Raw genomic sequence first — 22787 nt, 5'->3', positions numbered from 1 at the left:
TTCCAACATAAAAGTTATCCTTAAATCTCGCAACAGAACAAGACACGGATCCATCTGAACTAATAGCCACCTTCAGAACTTCTGCTGGGCTTGTGGGCAGAGAGTACTTTGTGCCTGTTTTGTTTGTTTGAGAGAGTATGTGTACGGGCAATGGCACGGGCAATGGCACGGGCAATAGTCGAGAGTGAGAGAGGGCAAGAGAGCCTAAAAAAGAGCAAGAAAAGGAGTGATATTAAAGAAAAAGAAAGAGCTAGAGAAGGAGGAGTGGGCGTATTTCAAAAGGCCCTGATTGTGCCAACACTCAGATCAGAGGCCAGATGAGGCAATCCATCCAATCCCATCGCATCTCAGCCAAATGCAAGCCTTGTAATTCAACTCAATCCAATCCCAAAATCAAACCCAACCCTTGCAACCCAACCCAAACCCAAACCTGAATCCCAAAAAAATCCCATACCGTTCCAAACCCAACCCTTGGTTGGGTTGGATTTGGATAGAATTGGATGGGATGATTTGGGTTGCAAGGGTTGGGTATGATATAGAATCACTTGGAATTCGTTGGGATAGATTTGATAAGGATGGGATTGGATTTATTTAGATTTTTTGATGACAAGTTGATACTTTGAATCAGGTGTTTTAGAGTAACAAATCACCCAAAACCTGCAGGGTATGAGGGTGTTTCCAGGATTAGAAACGAGAACCACTGCTTCTTCATGATTAGAAAAGTGGTCTAACTGTTCCAACCAAACCAAACTCAACCCTTGCAACCCAACCCAAACCCAACCCAAAGCATCCCTTTGAATTTTATCTCAATCCAACCAAACCCAACCCAACACAACCCATCCCATTCCAATCAAATCCCATCCTAATCCAATTCATTCCAACCTGAACCAAACATCATGGGAAAATACACATATTTTAGTGTACATTTTTTACTTTTACATCAAAGGATGTTCCTTAAATCTCACAAATCTTACAAATAGTCACCTTCAAAACTTCTGCTGTGCTCGTGGGCCAGGAGTACTTTGTGCTTTTTTTGGTTGTTTGAGAGAGCACGGGCACGGGCAAGAGCTGAGAGCGAGAGAGTGCAAGAGAGCAAGCTAGAGGAGCGACAGCACCAAAGGAAAAGAGAGAGCTGGAGGAGGAGGAGTGGGTGTATTTCAGTAGGCCTCCATTGTGTTTGCGGCAGGCAGTCGGAGGCAGAGAGACAGAGGGCATAATGCCAACTGTCAGATCAGAGGCCAGATGAGGCATATTGATGGGAAGTGACCGTCACCGCACACCCCATTGGGATCCCACCTGTCAGAGGCAGCTAGAGAGAAGAGCATCCACAAATACACTAAAAGCGAGAGAGAGAGCGAGGGAGGGAGGGAGAAAAAAAGAGAGAGAGAGAGCGAGAGAAAACCACCCTCATCTCATCCAAACAGAGAACAGCTTTGTTTGCTGGCACCACTGTACACAGAGAGCCCCCTACTGTCCGCGGGTCAGCTGCATCATAAAAGAAAGCTGCTCTTTTATCATCTGTCCCTTTTTCCTTTTCTATTTTCTCGAGAACCCCCCTTTTTATCCTGTCTCGCGCTTGTTCTTTCCATTTCCGCGAAATGTATGAGGACCGAGGCCTGTTTGTTTGTGCTGCACGCCATCCTATTTACTCGCAAATAAAGGCCCGAGGGGAAGGACGATTTATGTACCTGCAATCCACTATTCCGCAGTCTTGTCTAAAATGAGGTGCTTTGCTTTCTGACAGCTGCGAACACCATTTGCATCTGAATGGGTGTTTCCCCCTCTTTTCCACGATACTTCCTGGAGCTTTTGTCAAGTGTCGGAGGCTCGGCGACTGAGACAATTGCTGCCGTGTCTTTTTGCGCCGTCTACGCCGGGAGCCACTCGTCTATGTTTATGAACTCGTCGCAACGAGGACGCGGGCCCGTGCCTCCCGCATCCCGGCCGTAAGATTTTTCTCAGGGATTAGACGGAGAGTATATTGTGAGCGTTATCGGTTGAGGCTCAGCAGCAGGGCCAGTCGTAGGTTCTGGGGAAACGCTGGGGAAGAAGAGCGGAGGCTCTTATCTCAGCACGCCCGGAGTCCCTGGGGCCGGCGTGTGCTGAGGAGCCGGCTGCCACCGGGAGATGTTTATTAAGCCAAGCTCTTAGCTGTGCCACTCCGCCACACAAGTGAGCCATGATAGCCCTGCGACGATAAGCAGTGGCACACTAAACTCAATCTGCGGAATTTAGACGAGGGTGGGGGCTCTTAAGAACTTGCAAGTGCAGGCGAGAGAGTAGAAGCGAGTGGAGGCGAGTAGAGGCAAGTTGCGATGTGGATGCTTTAAGCCGCAAGAAAGTTGATGCTTAAATTCTGAGAATGGAGTATTATTTTTTTATCCCTCCCTCCCTTCCTCCCCAGCAGTCCACCAACCCCCTCCTGCCGCCGCAGATGTGCCCTGTTAATACTCAGCTCGTGTTGTGCGAGTGAAAATATCCAGACTTTAAAGACGACGAGAAAAGCCGTGTAAGGAAGGGAGGGGTAAAAAAGATGCTGGAAGGGTGAAATTAGCTCTGGAGTTTTTGCCGCAAGGCTGGCTTGTGCTTACATCATGCTATTTCTGGTCGCTTCCTACTCACCCGGCCGCTGGAAAGGGGCTCAGCGGGAGGCGAAGCAGCAGACAAGACAAGAGGAGATGTCTGAGAGAGAGGCAGTATCTGTGCTACAGCAGCATAATTAAGCAGAGAGTGATTCCCACCCTGGCCCCGTAAGGTGACGAGACGTTGTGCAGTCGCCGAGAGCCCCAATCTCTCTCCAGCAACTTCACTTGAACCTTGCTCGCTAATGGGAAGGAGGCCATGTCCTTTCGGGTCCTGTTTCAGAAGTAGGAACTGCAGACTGGGAGAAGGCAGATTGCCAGAGGAAGGCAAAAGTCGGTTTAATTAAGACATTGCTTGTTTGCGAAGAAGAGACAGTCCTCGAGTAGACCACCAGGGCTTTAGGCCATTTCACAGCCAGACTTCCTTCTTCAAGAACTGCTCTCCATCTAGCTAGACTCAAGCTAGAGGGTCTAAAGGGTCTTGGCCAAGAGATATGGGTTCTCCAGGAAGTTCATTAACTGTCGATAGAACTCTAGAAGCAGAGGAAGCAAGTGGAAACTATAGAACAGATAATCTGTTCAAATTTTACCCAATTGAATCAAACAACAAGTGATTTCCAGAAAATCATTATCTAGTTAAAGGATCATCCCATCCTATATCCTTTAACTTTAAAGCCAAGCGTTTATTCTGATGCCAAACCTCATTCCAAAGGGTCTAGGGGGAAAAGAAGACGAATAAACCAAAAGGTGGGCCAAATCCATCAATCGAGGAGGGTAAATTGAGCATTTGATTCACTTAGACACTGATTATGACAAACATCCAGACCTCATTCAGCAAGACATGAATTTCTTAAGACTTCTTCTTAAATTAGTTGGGTTTCTGTTAGTTAAACATAAAACTAGTGAAAGAGAACTCCACATGTAGTTACCTGAATTCTTAAGAATAAAGATCTGAACTCTTTCGACCGATTAGAATATATTGGATTATAATTACAACCTATTGACTACCAATCGATGGACCCATTGATATAAAACAATGCCACTGACCATTCCAAAGAATCTAAAAACAGCAAAGACCTTGTGGAAGAAACCTTCAGAATAAAGATCTGAACTCATCGCTAAGACTAGTGGAGTTACCCAACAGTGTCATTGGATTAGACGAGCTTCGCCGCATCCAAGGCAGTCGTGAAACGAGCGCAGTGGTGTGAAGTTGCCACCCTGTCTAACGAGGGAGGGTGCCGACTTCTCCTAAGACTTTACAGCGAGGCAACGTATTCACACGTGGACGGTAACAAGGTTCCATTGCGACAAAGGCAATTTCTGATTTCATAAGTGACCTTCCTTCAAATGAGACCCGACTTCCAGATGCGTGTGAAGCTGAGAGGCTCGGAGAGACGGCACAAGCTCGAAAGGTCTGACGCAGACGCCATAACAGGCGAACAGCATCTCTGTCTGCGGCCGTCTAAATGAAGTGTTAGGGAGGAAGAGGGGAAGAGGAAGACGAGGTGTCTTGGCAGGAGGCACCTTCCCTTTGCTCAATTAACCCCCATCTGCAGCAACAGGGAGGAAAAAGAGCGAAGGAACAGATAAAGGGTGGATGCTCCCTCTTTTTCTCGGATGTCGTGAAAAAAAGAGTGCAGGTCAGGATAGGAGGATAGGCAGTATTTTGGGATGGATTTCGAGGGGAATGGGAGGGTGAAGAGTTCACGACAGATGGGCCAATCCCCTTGCTGATCCCCAGATGCTAGCAGGAAGTTCCTGAAGGGTTCTTTCAGGAGATGAGCCAATCTGAGTGTCAACAGTAGCAAATATGTGTTTTACTAAAATGTGAAAAGTTCATATAGTATAAAGATGTATTAAACACAGAGTGTTCTATTATAAGCATTTACTTCTTTTATTGTTGAGGATTATGGCTTACAGCCAATTAAAAAAAAAAAAAATCAATGTTTTAGAAAATTTCATATAAGACCAATCGCTACTTTTGGCAGCATAAACTGTAGTAAACTAATTACCTCAACTAAATTTATTAAGTTTCTTTTTTAAAGTTTTACAAGGTCTTACTAAATAATCCATGTTTGCAAAATGTAGTTGAACCCTACTTAAGTACAAACCAACTACCTCTCTCTCACCGTCAGTGTGTAGTCATTCCTCACAGGCTGCTGCTTAACTTAACAGTATAACTATATATTTAACTCAAAACTCAAAAATCTAACGCAGGGAGTTGCCTTGAAATTTTGAGTTTCCTCAACTTTTTATTTACTACACTGTAGTAATACTTTTATAATATGAAAGATTGAATTAGTGAAGAATATTACATTTTAAGGACTAATTTAGGAGAAACTAATACACTAGTTGATATACTACAGGGGTTGGTCAATGAAACTAAAACACCTGTCATCATTTTAGTGTTGGATTTTAGGTTTTCATGGCTAAATTGGAGCAGCCTGGTGTTCAATCTTCATTAATTGCACATTGCACCAGTAAGAGCTGTAAGAGTGTGAAGGTTCAATTATCAGGGTAAGAGCACAGTTCTGCTCTAAATATTGCAATGCACACAACATTATGGGAGATATACCAGAGTTCAAAAGAGGACAAATTGTTGGTGCACGTCTTGCTGGAGCATCTGTGACCAAGACAGCAAGTCTTTGTGATGCATCAAGAGCCACGGTATCCAGGGTAATGTCAGCATTAACCACCAAGAAGGACCAACCACATCCAACAGGATTAACTGTGGACGCTGTAAGAGGAAGCTGTCTGAAAGGGATGTTCGGGTGCTAACCCGGATTGTATACGAAAAACCACGGCTGATCAAATCAAGGCAGAATTCAATGTGCACCTCAACTCTCCTGTTTCCACCAGAACTGTCTGTGCTCTAAAACCAGGTGTTTCAGTTTCATTGTCCAACCCCAATCTAGGAAACAGCTGGTATAAGCTTTGGAATTAAGTTGCGCTGCTGTTTCCAGCAGGTAACAGCGACAGGATTTGTCGCCTTTACGGAAAACGGATCCAGCATGTATTGGTGGATAAATAAATGATTCACGTCCAGGGCCCCTGCTTTTAGCTGGGAGGAGAGAAGCCGTGATTGACAGCCGAACAGCAGCGATGGCTTTTTGCGGCGGATTTAGCTGGCGGAACGAGGTACGCTGACGCTGACGAGGCTAAATGTCGCCACTGCCAACCCGGCGTGTCACCTCCGCCGCTCGGCTTGACGCCATCCATCGTTTTCATGCCGTACAACTTTTCAATCAGGCTTGGTGACAACAATGCTGGAGTGAGTGGAGCTGTTGAAGGGGTGGGGAGGAGGTGGCGGAGGTTAGGGTGGTGCTTTCGCTAACCTGTGGTTTCTTTCGTCTTTAGCGCTATCTTTCATACGCTTTTCTTGATAATTATGTTAACAAGTTGTATGGGTTATACAACGTATGGATGTGACCTTTATTTTCATAATTTTTGATGACCTCAACATTGGCCACTGTGTTAAGAATGAATGTTCCCAATATTTTAGTAACAGCACCTGCATGCAACTTATCTTGTCATTAAAGAACTTCAATCAAAGAAGAATCAACCAAAGCGACAGCATTGAAATTTGGAGTTAGTTGCTCAATTTATTCAGGTTAAAACAGACACTGGTTAGTTTGTAAGTTTGTACTCGTGGTGCGGTCCATTTTTGCAGGTTCGAAATCAGTAATCACACTCGGCTGTTTAGGTGCAGTTTAACCTGATTTATTACCCAGATAATAACAATTTTCTCTGAGCAGAATGCTTGCATGGTTTATTGTTGGGCATTTTGGTGCTTTTAGGTTTTAACATGTGTGAAAACAAACCAAATTGAGGGGGAAACACTCCGACTAAACAAACTTACCAACTGATTTGGACCAGAAAAACCTACAGAACTACTAGTGAAGTTGACTAATGAATCCACATGCATCACACATGAATTTGGTTTTGGGTGCAATACCATAAAATACCAGATCAGATTTGATCATCATTGCCGCAATTTTGAGAGCCCAATGTTAATAATGTAAGAAAGGTCCTGCAACCAGAGGCTCTACTTTTTTCTAAATGTACATATACTATACCAATACTATACAAGATAATATACCAACAGTGTTGTGAAAAGGTATGACTTCTTTCGTTTTTGCCTTTTTTTAACCATACTGACATTTTTCCAATTAGCCAACAAACTTTATAATTAGACAAATATAACCTGAGTAAATCCAAAAAGCAGTTTTTACTTGATAACTTCATTTATTAAGGGAAAAAAATCTATTTAAACAAACCTGACCCCAAAATTAAATCCCTCCCTCAATTAATCCCTTAAATAATAGAACCTGTCTGACAACACGAAGCAGCTAATAGATCTCAAAAACAAAGTCATTGATCATTTATCAGTCTGGAAAAGGTTATAAAGTCATTTCTAAAGCTTTGGGACTCCAGAGAACCACAGTGATTCACTATTATTTTTTACTAATAGAGAAAACAACATGGAACACTGGTGAACCTTCCCAGGAGTGACCGGCCAACCAACCAAAATTACTCCAAAAGAGCATGAAGAACTCATCCAGGAGATCCCAAAAGAACCCAGAACTACATTTATTTAAAGAACTGCAGGTCTCACTAAAGCCTCAGTTAAGAGCACTGTTAATAATGATTCAATAATGAGAATAAAGAGACTGGGTGAAAATGGTCTCAAAACGTCTCACATTTACCAAATAACATCTTGATGATCTCCAGAACTTTTGCGAACTTTTGGGAACACATAATTTTAGATAAAGAACTAAAATCATACTGAATGTAAAATGTAAAACATGGTGGTGGTAGTATGTGTATGTGTGATGGTCTGGGGTTGCTGGATATCTTGCTGTAATAGATGTGAACCAGGAATTCTGCTGTTTACCAAAAAGTCCTGAAGGAGACTGAATGTCCAGCATTCTGTTCCTTAGTGACCTCAAGCTCAGGTATGCTTGGGTTCTGCAACAGGACAATGACCCAAAGAACATGAGAACGAAGATAATAAAGATGTTAAAATAAAAATGTTACTCACTGTTGCTGCCCAGCTCCTCGAACAGGTACTTGACCTTCTCCCACTGGGTGGAGTTCTGGTTGGGTGGAGGCTGCAGTGGTACGAAGGCCCTGTGATGGATGACAGAAACATGGATTAGCAGTAATTCAGTGTGACCGATCTGCTGTTGTAGCATTTAAACTTAATGAGTAACGAGTAACGCAAGTAATCGAGCTGTGAATTTATAACATCACTTAAATCACACTTAGCGTCAGCAGCACTTCAGTTCCGGCAGCTGGAGTGAAATGTAGGCATGTCAACATACTATAAATACATGCTATAAATGTGCCAGTATGTTCTGGTAATGTATTACCAATGGGCTTCAATCATCACAGTCAGAAAGAAAGGGTTACCAATGACTTTAGTCTAATACAGAGACCGATATATTGTAAATTATGTTTTTTACTGTTTATATACAGTTACAAGAAAAAAGTACAAGGACCCTTTGGGATTACTTGATGGTATTTCTCCTTAAATTGGTCTTTAAATGTGTTCTGATCTTTATCTAAGTCACAATAATAGACAAACACAGTCTGCTAAAACTAATACCATACAAAAAAATAATATGTTTGCATGATTTCAATGAACAGGGTGGAAAAAGTATGTGAACCCCTAGGCTAATGACGTTTCAAGGAGCTAATTGGAGCCAGGCGTTAGCCCCCTAGGCATGGTAAAGTCCTGTAAAGATGACTGTAAGAGCACAGCACAGAATGATCAACGAGGTGAGGAAGAATCCTAAAGAGTGTCAGCTACAGAAGCAACTTACAGAAATCTCTGGCACATGCTGACATTTTAAAACATCCAGAATATGTTTTATATGTTGCATTCTTCAAAGACAGCTTTATGAGCTAGTGTCACCTGGAATTCAGGCTTTCAGTTAACAGGAGAAGCACATAAAAGCTTCTTCACAGAGTATTTTGGCTTGTTTAACACTTTTAAGTTACTACATGATTCCTTATGGTACTGTATTATATATTTGTTGAGATGCTATGCGTTGAGATGCCTCGTTTAACCCCAGATTTACCCAGTTGGTGCCCCATGGAGCATAAATGGCTTTAACATAATGGAATCCTTTCTTGCAATTTAAAGTTCTTTACACTATTAAACAGTGCACGTATGGGATAGAGATATGAGACTCTGAAAATACAGGAGTTTAATTCCAGAGTCCGGACGGTTCGTCCAACAGAAGCAATTTGGTGTCTGTTTTCCCCCTCTGGAGCTGCCTGATTGGCCTTTTCTACTGGCGGGATTGTTGTGAGGCTCCCTTGATGTACGAGGACATGATAGCTTTCCCCTGCTTTTCTGCTGGAGGCCGGAGATACAGGTTCTCCGCGCTCGCAGCTGTTCATTTGTCCGGCGCCGGTCCGAAAGCGAATGCTGCTTTTGTCGTCCCGGCCGAGGTTGGGGCTCTCAAATTGAGGCTTGACCTCTTTCAACCTTCTCTGTTCTCTCTGGATGGATTACTTTCATAGAGTTCTCTGGAGAGAACCCGAAACACTGGACTTGTTCCAGCTTGAGTTGGGTTTATATATTGCTTTTTAACATGAAATATATTTTCTCCAAGTAGCCAAAATATGGTTACAACAAACGACAAATAGGTTTGTCTTTTGGTTATAGAGCAGGGCTACCAAAGAAAAAGGATACTGACACAGCTCAAAATGAGAACAGCACTTTATATGAGGAGCTCCTGCTGCTGTTCCTCACTGTATGAGTGATTTTATCTGAGTACAATAGAAAAACAAGAGTAAAGAGCAGTTATTTACTCAGAAATGAGACGTATAGAAACCTTCTCTGTTCTCTCTGGATGGATTACTTTCATAGAGTTCTCTGGAGAAAACCCGAAACACTGGACTTGTTCCAGCTTTAGTTGGGTTTATATATTGCTTTTTAACCCGAAATATATTTTTTCCAAGTAGCCAAATTATTGTTACAAAAAATGACAAATAGGTTTGTCTCTTGATTATAGTGCTGGGCGACCAAAGAAAAAGCATACTGACACAGCTCAAAATGAGAACAGCACTTTATATGAGGAGCTCCTGCTGCTGTTCCTCACTATATGAGTGATTATACATTTTATCAGCGGTTCAGTGCTTTATTGTGGATGCTGTGATAGTAAGAGAATTTTCTATAATAAAATCTGATGTTATTTTACATACAAATAATATTTTATAAGGCTATTTTGTTGGGGAGGTGTGTTCCCCCTGTAAATAATGTGAAAAAACATGCTGTTTTCAGTTGGAAAATTCTAGTCACTGGTTCCATGTAGATGGTGATTGGCTGTTTCTCCTGAGAGGTAATTTATTTGGCTTTATTTTGCTTTGATTTGGCGCCCCCTCTATGATGGTCAATTGAATCAATTGAATCTAATGGTTTTGAGAGCACTGATGGACGCTTTTTTTTATATATATAAATTATGTGATTTAAAAAGTGATTAAGCTGAAAAATATGATTTCTATGTAATAAAAATCTGATAAATACGATATGAAATGTCAAAAGGGACAGAATACATAATATAATTATTAATAATAGTTGTAATAATGCCACATTGTGAAAGTTGTAGCGTAGAGAAGCTGTAGTTTCTGTATCTGGAGATCTGCTGTTGAGGGATGGAGGTGGGAGAGAGTTAGTATGAATGTTTCTCAGTGTGTTTCAGTGTTTGTAGTCTGAGATGAACATTCCCACGGATCTGCTCTGACCCCACAGCCACGGAAACACACGGCCTGTGGGTGTATCAGATCTGTACATGCAGAACATCTTCACTCACTGTAACACAGTAATGCAGCCGTCGCTCTCGCCCACAGTTAAATAAAGACCCGCGAGACGTGCTGCTGTAGTACTGCTGCTATAATGCTATATGTATATATATATATATATATTTACGCTGGTTTATATAAAATAAATATCAGATTTTACTATTTATAGGTTTATGTTTGAGCAAAATGAACATTGTTGTTTTATTCTATAAACTACGGACGACATTTCTCCCAAATTCCAAATAGAAATATCGTCATTTAGAGCATTTATTTGCAGAAAATGAGAAATGTCTGAAATAACAAAAAACAAAGATGCAGAACTTTCAGACCTCAAATAACGCAAAGAAAAAACAAGTTTATATTCATAAAGAGTTTTAAGAGTTCAGAAATCAATATTTGTTGGAATAGCCCTGATAGTTTTTAATCACAGTTTTAATCATGCATCTTGGCATCATTTTCTCCTCCACCAGTCTTACACACTGCTTTTGGATAACTTCATCCATCTTGATTATAGTCCAGAGGTTTTCAATTCGGTAAAATCAAAGAAACTCAAAGAAACTCAAAGAATACTGTATCGATTATCAAAAACACAGTGTTGATTTTGAATCATTGGTTCGATTAGTAAAAATTGGTGTCAGAAGTGGTTCATTTTGTATTGTCTTTAAACCCCACCCACTAGATAGATAGTGTGTTATTAGATCCCACTGTTCTGACTAAATACAGCAAACTTTTCTTTTACTTAGAGTTTATAAATATAGTAGTTAATTTGTATAATATAAAATGGTTTCAAATTTTTTATTTTAGCAATCAAAATATATATCGCCTGACTTACAGTATCGCAATATATCGCAATGCTATGAATTGTAACACCTGTATCATAAAAGTTCTTGCCAACCCACACAGCTCTTAGTCTTTATTCCAGGCCAGCCTCCTTCAGAATATTTTTAAATATCACAATATTTATTATAAAACCCTAAAATATCAGAAGGTGACTTTTCTCCTCTGATATGGGTCAGCAGTAGAAGACAAGCTTCTCAGGACAAATAGATCCCAAGCCCAAACAAGGATAAAAACAAGGGCATCTAAAATTATATCAGATTTTCAAAATACAGCCATAAAAAAAGTGTATATTCATCACTCCGAAACTTTATAACCACCTGCAGAGCAACCGTTCAGTGGGAGGGGCTAATGGTGTAGGGACAAGCATGCTGTTACTTAAAACTACAGATAAAACAACACCTTAGCAACCACCTGGGATACCATAGCATCCAACTAGCAACACATTAACAACCACATTGCAACCCCTTAGCAGCACCATAGCAACCACTTAACAACACCTTAGCAACTACCTAACAACCACTTAACAACACCAAAGCAACCACCACAGACACCAGAGCAACACATTAGCAACCAAACCAAATCAAATTCATTTATACAGGACTGTTTATCAGACAAAATCTGAAAATAAAACGCAGCAAGCTCCACCATAGCAACCACCACGGATACCATACCAACACTTTAGGAACCACCTAGTAACACATCAGCAACAACATAGTAAACACTTAGCACCACATTAGCAACCAACTAACAACTTAACTACACCATGGCAGCCACCACAGATACGAGAGCAACACCCTATCAACCACCCAGCAACACATCAGCAACCAAACCAAATCGAATTCATTTATACAGGAATGTTTACCAGACAAACCACTGAATATATAACCCAATGAGCTTGGAGGCAACCACCTAGCAACACTTTGTAACACCATAGCAACCACCAGGGATACCACAACAACACCCCTAGTCCCCACCTAGAAACTCTTTAGCAACACCATAGAACCACTTAGTGGATTTTAGCTGCGCATCCAACCTGCGTTGTCCTTCAGGAAAGGAACTTTTCTAGTTTCTAGTTCTAGTAATTATTAGTTTTTATTATTATCTTATTTATGCTCCTTTTGATCTCTTTTTGATATATTGCGCATAAATAAAATGAATAAATCAGGTGTGGAAGATGTAGAAGGTGTGTTAGATGTGGCTGCTGTAGGTGTAGCAGGTGTAGCAGGTGTAGCAGGTGTGGCAGATGCAAATCTTCAGAACTGTGGCAGGTAATTACTCACCCAATCAGCAGCAGCGCAGCACAGACGATGACAAATCCAACTGTGTACTTCAGAGCGTTTTTGGCTTGCTGAAATAAAAAATAAATATTAGCAATCATTTATTAATTAATATAATTTATAATTATAAATGTATTACTATAATGCATTAATAATTCAATTTATCTGTGAGTATCTGTAAATAAACTTTCTATATAGCTAGATCTACTGCAACTAATACAGTATAATTTGGATTATACTGATTATATTATTAGGTGATTTTATATTTATATATATATATTGATTATATTATGATTATGATTACGTTGTATCGATCAGTGATGTAGTCAATATTATTATATTTTAGTTTATTTTTACTTGTATATAGACTTACAGTACAGATTCCTTAGTCTCTACATAAAACTAATTAAAAAAAATATTGTTTAATATGGTTGATAGAAAGTTAAAACTATTGCTAGAAAGCTGCATGGCTGTACCAGGCGGTTGCTAGGGTGTTTTGTGTGGTTGGTTGGGTGTTACTAGTGTTCTTGTATAAATAATCAGAACACAACCACCTAGGAACCACTTAGCAGGACCATAGCAACCACCACGGTTATCACAGCTTAGCAACCCCTAGCAACCACTTAGCAACATCATAGGAAAAGGTTGCACATAAATATTGCTATTACAGGGGCCAATATTGATTATACCCATGTTCAAAAACATATATTTTAATAAAAGAAACGTAACTACGCAAGATTAATCATGTAATCAAATATTAAATAAAGTATAAAAAGTAAGGTAAAATAAGAAGCATGTGCTACGTATATATATATATATATATAAATATATGGGTTTTCACCTTTGTTTACAGCAGCTGAAACAGAAAACAGCTATTAAAGAAGAAGAACTATTAAAGGTGGAATAGGAAATCAATACGCAGCTTGCTCTAAATCAGCCGTAAGGTTAGTAAAAATTGCAAATATATTTAGCAGAAATCACCTGTTTGAGACGGAGGTCTGCAGATAAATTGCATGTAAACGCAGCGTTAAACTGCAGTGAGGGGGTGTTACTGATTAAACTGCGCTGCTGCTAATCAATACAACCAGTGCTGATAGATACGCAGCCGCAGCCAGAACAGAGGAGGGCTGGGAAATTTGGTTTGTATGTTTGTTATATATTTTGCATTTCTCTAAATATACCTAAAGAAGTTGTGTCCTACACTTTCATACATGCAAACAGGCTTATTCATTTTTATTTTAGTATACTCAAAATACAGGGAAGCTTGGGAAGGTCTACACCTGTATATGCTAAAAGGCAAGCGACTGTACTATAATTTTGTTTATTTGGAGCGTTTCTCCCTCTGTTTGGTTTGGTTTCACACAGGCATAAACCTAAACAAACCACGTGAGCACATTGTCTCTCGTTTTTGATTGGTCAGAGCTGCAAAAACGTAAATATAGTGAGAAGATTCTGTGTTTCAGTGTGTCTATATATATATATATATAGCAGTGTGAAGCTGCTTTAAAACTGAAAGCTTTTAAACACAGTGTTTTTTTTAATGGGATGAGCAGTGAACGCTGCACATACAGCATGGAGCAGCAGCAGCAGCAGAGATTATCTTTATCAGGCTAATATATCAGATTAAATTGTGCTTTATCAACAGTTTAGCTCAATTAAAAAGAAGCAGATTTGATAGCTGAGTCAGATCGAGATCAGATCACATTTTCACCACAAGCGATCCAGAACCAATGCAGAACAAAAAAAAAAATCCAAGCATTGGGCGGGGTTAGATTAGGGTGAGTTGGGGTCAAACTTGATGCCAAACTTGCATAAAAAAAAACATATAATAAAGTGTTACTGATTCCAAATTATTCACATGCGTTAGCGTGATTATTATATATTAAAATATTATATTCTAAACTATTTGAAAATATTTGAACCAGAATTATCAGTCCACATATATATTTATGTACAGCAAAACAAATGGACCACCATTAAGTCAATTAAGATTGGTTGATTTGGCAACTGTTAGCTAATCTAAGGTGAAAATAATAACGGGACGTTTTATGAAAGTTGTCTTCTTGGTTAATTTTCTACGCTAATTTGACACCGCTGCCTAAGCAGATCCTGAACGCTGATAAATTGGCAGATGGGTAGATGGCGCTCTCTCCCCCTACATCACTCCTAGGGTGATGTCCACAGCACAGGGCATCTGTGAGCTGATGTATCAGAACTAGGTCGGCTTCACATGTATCGGAGGAGGCGTGTGCTAGTCTTCAGCCTCCTGGTGTGTTGGGGCATCACTAGTGATGGGGGGAGTCCTAATGAGTGGGTTGGGTAATTGGCCGTGTAAATTGGGGAGAAAATTGGGAAAAATTAGAAATAAAGTTATAAAAAAAAATCCTTACCGAACATCTGCTGCCGTTCTCCTCGTCCTTCTCCTCGTAGAAGAAGTAGACGAAGGGAATCCAGAAGAAGACGCAGAAGAGGATGAGTGAATACAGAGCTGAAAAAAACGAGAAGATAAAAGAGTTACTTATCAATCCAGTGTAACAAAACAATAAATAAAACAATAGGTGGATCTCAGCCCTGCTGTATCTGATCCATCACACACAGCACGGAGATGTTCATAATGATATGGCTGATCATTGTGTGTGTGTCCTCACTGGTTAAAGACTTCATTAAACTGAGGCCCAACAGCAGCAGCAGCAGCAGCAGCAGCAGTGATGATGATAAAACAGGAGCAGCTACAAACGAAACAGCAGAACTATTGATCAGAACATATGAAAGGTCGAAGGTCAATCGGACTCCTCTGCCGTATTGATTAGTCTGTTTACTGAAAGGTCTGAACAGAAGATAATAATAGATCAGCAGAGCTGAGGATTCATCACGCCTTAAAAAAGAAAAAATAATTAAATCTGCAGCATCAAAGGATTTACATGTTAATTGTTTTTCGAGAGATTTCTGCTTCGTTAAAATACCTTATTTATTTATTTCCTGTTTGCGGTCTATTTCAGAAAAGTGAAAATTGAATACACTACAGTGCATTCATCTTTTAATAGGATTACAAAATGAATAAATAGAACGAATAAAAAGAGAGATGGGCCGAAAACTCAAAACTAAACAAAATTGATAGAAAAGATATATTTGGCTAAAGACCAAACGAAACCCCATAACTCCACAACCTCAGCACGACTCGTCTTCAATCTTCCGAAGTTCAGTCATGTGACTCCTTTGCTGCGTTCCCTCCACTGGCTTCCTGTTGCCGCCCGCATCCGATTCAAAACCCTGACGCTGGCCTACAAGGCAAAAAACGGACCAGCACCTTCATACCTGATGGCGCTGATGGTCAAAGCCAGATCTGCACCAAGAGCTCTTAGAGCTTCCAGTACGGCTCGGCTCGAACCTCCATCACTCAAAACACACAGAAAACAGACATCCAGACTCTTCTCTGTGCTGCAGCAAGGTGGTGGAATGAACTTCCACTGGATGTCAGAACAGCAGAGTCACTCACGGTCTTCAAACGTCGACTGAAGACACATCTTTTTAAAGAGTTCCTAAACTAAAAAAAAAAAAAAAAAAAAAAGGTTCCTAGGGTTCTTAACATGATTAAGCTCTATGTATCTCTTGATCCTAGTCTACAAACTAGCTTTGGATATCTTAAGTAACTTTGAAGCACTGTTGTAAGTCGCTCTGGATAAGGGCGTCTGCTAAATACCATAAATGTAAATGTCATAGTCCTACAACCTCACAAACTTACAGCCTCACAGGAAGAAACAGAAATCATTCTTTAAACTGGATTCTGGATTACAGGATTTACATGTTTTTTTTCTTGCTTCGTATAAAATATGTTATTTTATCATTATTATTATTTATTAATATTTATTAATTTTGCTATTAAAGTGAATTATTGAGTGAAAATGTTCTATTATAACATGATTAAAATGTATGTAAAGAATTAATAAAAAGAAAAAAGGAAAAATTAAGAAAGAATTTGAACTAAAACTGACCAAAACAACACTCAAAAAAAGGAGAAAAAAAAACACAACTCAAAAAAATGTAAATGAAACATTTGTCTAAAGACCAAAAAGTTTTTCTAAGGTTTCCATTAATTGCTAAAATTAAACAGTCTAAATAGAAATCAATTTAGTTTGTTTAAAAAAAAGGCAATTAAAGATATTTATTGAATGTTGAATGTAGAAAACTTGTTAACATCTCTGTTAACATTTCTTAACTTTATAGCTACCAACAAATTACAATACATCATTTTTTGCGCTACATACATTTTGCCACCACTGTTTTTTTTTTTCACTTTACGAACAGTCACAAATTTAAGCAACGACAAATCTCTGCTGAGGGCTTTTATTTTGAAACAAAGGAAGCAGGAAGGAGTTTTAAGGTTTTCCTTAAATTTCGGTTGCCAAATAATGATGGTTCCCAAATATGAATAGAATATATGAAAACAAATTGGGTTTAAAACTAAACAAAATTAAACATTTGGTTAAAGACCAAACACAACCTCATAAACTCACAACCAACAAGCTCTGCAACACTGATTAGTTTGCTTTAGAATTTTACAAAACCACAAAAAAATTAGAATGCCACAATATAGCACAACGTTAGACTAAAAATAAACAAGTCTAAAGTATTATTATAATAATTTTTCATTTTTTTCCATTTTCTTCTAAATAATTTTAGTATATTCAATAAATATTCGCTGCATTCCTGAAAAAAGACAAATCCATATAAGGACACTGTTTTCAATGCTTGAGCTGTAGTTCAACCTTTTTACAGGGCTGAGATTTCATGTTTCCAGGTCCTATTAAATATTAAAAGCTCAGAAATGGAAGCGCCAGACTATATATCGTGATTCACCCAAACACAACATGACATTTTCACTGGGACAATTTCACCGAGATACCTGCAGATCCAGGTCACAGTCTGACAGCCTGCACTTTACAGTAACCCTTTATTTCTGTTTGACCTGAGCTTCAGAAAGCAAAGCCTGAGAGATCCAGGATCCAGGTGAAGGATTTATACCGTGGATTTAAAAGACTGGCTACAGCTGAACCTGAATTTCATTTACTGTCACAGATTTTATGCATAGAAACTTCATTAGGCCTTCAGATTAGCTTAAGAAACAGCAGAACTTGGAGAGCTTAGTGGAATGGGTTACACAATGCAAATGTTGGATTCAACAGCAGTTGAGATGGTGTTCTCAGGAGTGACCAATCACGCTTCTCCGTCTGGCAATACGATGGATGAATGAGTTTGGTGATTGCCAAGAGAACAGTACTTCTACTACTTCTACTTCTGCTCTGACTGCATTGTTCAAAGTGTAAAGTTTGGTGGAGGGGGGATTATGTGCAGGAGTTGTTGTTTTTCAGGAGTTGGGCTTGGACCCTTAGTTCTAATGAAAGGAACTCAACTTTCAACTTTTTGCGTAAACAGTTTAGTCAGCGAGTTTGGTGTGGAAGAACCTGAAAAGTTGAAGTTGTAGCAGCTCTAAAAGTTGGAACGGTACTTCTACTACTACTCTGTCTGCATTGTTCAGAGGGTAAAGTCCATAAACACACTCCTAAACCTTGTTAAAAGTCTTCCCAGAAGAATTGAAGCTGTTTTAGAAGTAAAGGGTTAACCGGTACTACTACTACTACTACTACTACTCTGAGTGCACTGTGCCAAGTGTAAAGTTTGGGGGGGGGTCATGTGCAGGGTCATTTCCACTTAGAAACAACTTTACAACCAACATGGATACCACAGCAGGACCTTAGCAACCAGCTAGCAACACCTTAGCAACCACCTAGCAACCATTTAGAAACAACATAGCAACCATTATGTGCAGGGTTGTTTTTCATTAGTTGGGCTTAAACTAAGCAACAGCTTAGCAATCAGCAGACACCATAGCAACACCTCAGCAACCACAAAGTAACACCTTAGCAAGTACTTAGTAACAACATAGCAACCACCATGGATACCTTAGCGACACCTTAGCAACCACCTAGCAACCATTTAGAAACAACATAGCAACCATTTAGAAACAACATAGCAACCATTATGTGCAGGGTTGTTTTTCATTAGTTGGGCTTAAACTAAGCAACAGCTTAGCAATCAGCAGACACCATAGCAACACCTCAGCAACCACAAAGTAACACCTTAGCAAGTACTTAGTAACAACATAGCAACCACCATGGATACCTTAGCGACACCTTAGCAACCACCTAGCAACCATTTAGAAACAACATAGCAACCATTTTGAAACAACATAGCAACCACCGCAGATACCAAAGCAACACCTTAGCAACCACCTAGCAACCATTTAGAAACACTACTACTACTACTTCTACAACTTCTAGCACTACTCTGACTGCATTGTGGCAAAGTGTAAAGTTTGGCGGAGGGGGGATTATGTGCAGGGCTGTTTTTCATTTGTTAAGCTTGAAAAGAACTCTTAATGCTTCAGCAGATCAAGAGATTTTGGACAATTTTATGCTCCCAACTTTTTGCGTGAACAGTTTAGTCAGCGACGTTGGTGGAAAGCCTTCCTAGAAGAGATAAAGCTGGTGTCGCTGTAATTAAAAATAAGAATGGGATGTTACTCAAGGTCATTTGAGTGCGAAGGTCAGCTGTGCAAATACTTTTTTTATTCTAATATCTCAATCTTTCTTAGATGTTCTTGGTAAGAATCACCTTCCCACCTCGTCTAGTGATAATGGTGAGCTATAGAAGCGAAAACGGTGCACGTGCTTAAACGATTCAGATGATTAGTTTCTTTTTTCACCGCTGGAACCTTAAGGATGGATCACCTTCACCGTGTGAATTACACACCGACGTCATCTCCAATCTTCCCAGATCAGAGACGAGGGTTCACTCGGTGTCAAGGATGGTGATGAAAGGCCTCTGTGGCCTGGAACCCTGATTAGAAGCTATTTTACACAAATGAATTCGATTTTCAGACAAAAGAATCACTCCGGCGGTTGATAACTCGGGATTAGGGTGTGTATCCATTTGCAGGAGCCGGAGGTGAAGGCTGACGCTGATGAGGAATAACGATATCATGATGCAAACGTCGGAAATTGCGCGAAAAAATTGATTGACAGATGTCAGGAGGTGACGAGCCAGAACATATCACTGATATCACAGCAGCCGAAAACGCTCAAATATTATTTTACAACCTAAAATTAATGCTAATATACAGTTTCTTACATTTACCATGACTTTTATTTGACTGCAGACAGAATAAACCCACAATATTCAAAGTTTTATCATGTTTTATCATCTCAACTTCATAAAAGAAGACATATTAGACCAGTTTTAAACAGTTAAAAAAAGGTATATGATCTATACACACAAAGATAAAGATCTCTCCAGTTCTATTTCTACCAGTTTCAGTCCACTCTTTCAGAATGAGCCGTTTATAAGTGCTCTGTCACTTTTATGCAAACAAGCTGTTAATGGCCACGCCCCATGTTTATGCTGAGCCTTTACCACACGTTACTCTTAGCTAGTGCTAAAAGCACAAATCTCAATATTTGAATGTTCTTACATCTCCCTCATTTGCTGGCTTAACACAGACAGTAGGTATAGATCCATCCCTCAGACGAAGTCTTCTGTGTACTGTCTGCGGTTTTCAACAAGCAAACTAAACTGGTGTTTCTCAAACTAAAACATTTAATTTAGTTTTTTACGTTATTTTATTAGCCTGAATTTTAAGCAAATATTTTTTTTCCCAATATATAATGTGCTGCATGCCTGAAAAGCAGGGATGGATTTATATTAAGCCCAATTTTTGCCATTTTAATGAAAACCAACTCTGGTTTTAAATAGTTAAGTAATGTCTTAACTTAATATTAATTGACACTAGTTAAGGTATTACTAAACATCACTACATTCTAATGCTTAAGAATGTTGAAAATGCAGTTAATCAATAATTAATTGAGACATGAGTTAAAATTTTTATAATTAATAATGTTTTAACTTGGGTTAATTAATTATTTCATCATACACCATAGAAACACCTTAGCAACAACCTAGCAACCACTAAGAAACAACATTGCAACCACCACAGATACCATAGCAACACCATAGCAACCACCACAGACAGCAAAGCAACACCTTAGCAACCACCGAGCAACACTTTTGCACACACCTTGCAACCACTTAGAAACAACATAGCAACACCTTAGCACACACCTTCCAGCCACTTAGAAACAACATAGCAACTACCATGGATATCATAGCAAAACCTTAGCAACCACCTAGCAGCCACTTAGAAACAACATCGCAACAACCACCGATACCATTAGCAACACCTTAGCAACCACCTTGCAACCACCACGGACACCATAGCGACACCTTAGCAACCACCACAGACACCACAGCAACCACCTAGCAACACCTTAGCAACCACACATGTGTCAGCATTGCAATCACACTTGCAGTTTCTGCGGGAACTGCAATCCAGTTGTAAAGTGTTTCCATAAAAACCCTTGTCTCTAATTGAAATGTTGGAGTATAAATATATATTTTTAATTGATATTGTATTTTTACAACTTCACCTCCATTACATACAGTACATGTTTTTTACTGGAAGCAAAAGTATTACTTTTATTGCATCTCTTTTAAATATCCCTTTAAATCACCTTCATTTTTAAACACTTTCCTTCAATAAAGCACCAGAAAACGAGCGTCTCTATTGTTAGAAGTTCCATAATCAGTTTGGAAGCTCCACAGAACGCTCTTTCCCCTGTTAGACTGCAGAACAAAAGCACAGCACAGCCGCCGGAAACACAGACGCTGTTACAACACATTCACTTCAACCCCGTTTCAAAGCAGAAGCTCTACAGAGGAATCACAGCTGCTTACCGTCAACCTGAGCTGCTGTAATAAAGCTGTGCTTCCCCAGAGGCTCCATTCCTCCCTACTGTACAATCACATTTCACCAGACTGAGAAACCGGCCTCCGAGAGAACCTGTTCACACAAAACCTGAGCGCACGAAAGAGCATCGATATCGATAAAATACACCTGCAATGTGTTTCCTTCAATCTGAACACAGAGACTTTTACTGTTAGCACTGCAACTTAGCAACAGCTTCAGGCTGTTCAGCAAGAAGAAGTAGAAAAAAGGTGGATTAAATCAATATTTTATATTGTTGCCATATACAGCTCTGGAAAAAAATAAGAAACCACTTCAGTTTCTGAATCAGTTTCTCTGATTTTGCTATTTATAGGTTTATGTTTGAGTAAAATGAACATTGTTGTTTTATTCTATAAACTACAGACAACATTTCTCCCAAATTCCAAATAAAAATATTGTCATTTAGAGCATTTATTTACAGAAAATGAGAAATGACTGAAATAACAAAAAAAGATGCAGAGCTTTCGGACCTCAAATAATGCAAAGAAAACAAAAAAGTTCATAATTACAAAGTTAGTTTTAAGAGTTCAGAAATCAATATTTGGTGGAATAACCCTGTTTTTTAATCACAGATTTAATTTCATGCATCTTGGCATCATGATCTCCTCCACCAGTCTTACACACTGCTTTTGGATAACTTTATGCCGCTTTACTCCTGGTGCAAAAATTCAAGCAGTTCAGTTTGGTGGTTTGATGGTTTGTGATCATCCATCTTCCTCTTGATTAGATTCCAGACATTTTCAATTTAGTAAAATCAAAGAAACTCATCATTTTTAAGTGGAGCTGTATAAGGACCTTCAATACTTCGGCAAATGCAGTAAAAAATGTGGAAAACAGTAAAACAAAATGCAGTGAAACAGTTTTTCCGCTTTCCCCAACACCTTAGCAACCACTTAGAAACAACACTGCAACCAACGTGGATACCATACCAACACCTTAGCAACCACCTAGTAACACATTAGCAACCACCTTGGAACCACTTAGAAACAACATAGCAACCACCACAGACACCATAGCAACCACTAAGAAATAACATTGCAACTACTACGGATACCATAGCAACATATTAGCAACCGCCTTGCACCCAGTTAAAAACTAGATAGCAACCACAATTGATTTGATAGGAACACCTTAGCAACCACCTAGCAATTACTTAGAAACAACATTGCAATCAACACAGATACTGTAGCAACAACTAAGCAACCACTTAGAAACAACATTGCAAACCACACGTATACCACAGTGACAACTTAGCAACCACCAAAGACACCATAGCAGCACATTAGCAACCACCTAGCAACACATTAGCAATCACCTTGCACCCACTTAAAAAAAAAACATAGCAATCACAATAGATACCATAGCAACACCTTAGCA

General features: G+C 39.5%; 1 protein-coding gene across 1 annotated transcript in view; it reads right to left on the bottom strand.

The window, feature by feature from the left end:
* lmbrd1 (LMBR1 domain containing 1) overlaps positions 1-22787 on the bottom strand; it is a 145736-nt gene that overhangs the window by 83219 nt on the left and 39730 nt on the right. The window contains exons 4-6 of the mRNA XM_022681564.2: positions 14902-14999; positions 12515-12582; positions 7624-7712 (exon numbers count right to left, since the gene is read on the bottom strand). Coding sequence (XP_022537285.2) covers positions 7624-7712; positions 12515-12582; positions 14902-14999 — 255 coding nt within the window. The remainder of the gene's footprint in view (positions 1-7623; positions 7713-12514; positions 12583-14901; positions 15000-22787) is intronic.

The sequence above is a fragment of the Astyanax mexicanus genome, chromosome 25, assembly GCF_023375975.1.
Source record: "Astyanax mexicanus isolate ESR-SI-001 chromosome 25, AstMex3_surface, whole genome shotgun sequence".
In the NCBI taxonomy this organism is placed as follows: domain Eukaryota; kingdom Metazoa; phylum Chordata; class Actinopteri; order Characiformes; family Acestrorhamphidae; genus Astyanax; species Astyanax mexicanus.
Note: the sequence above shows the minus strand (reverse complement) of the source record. Positions and strands in the feature narration are given on the sequence as shown.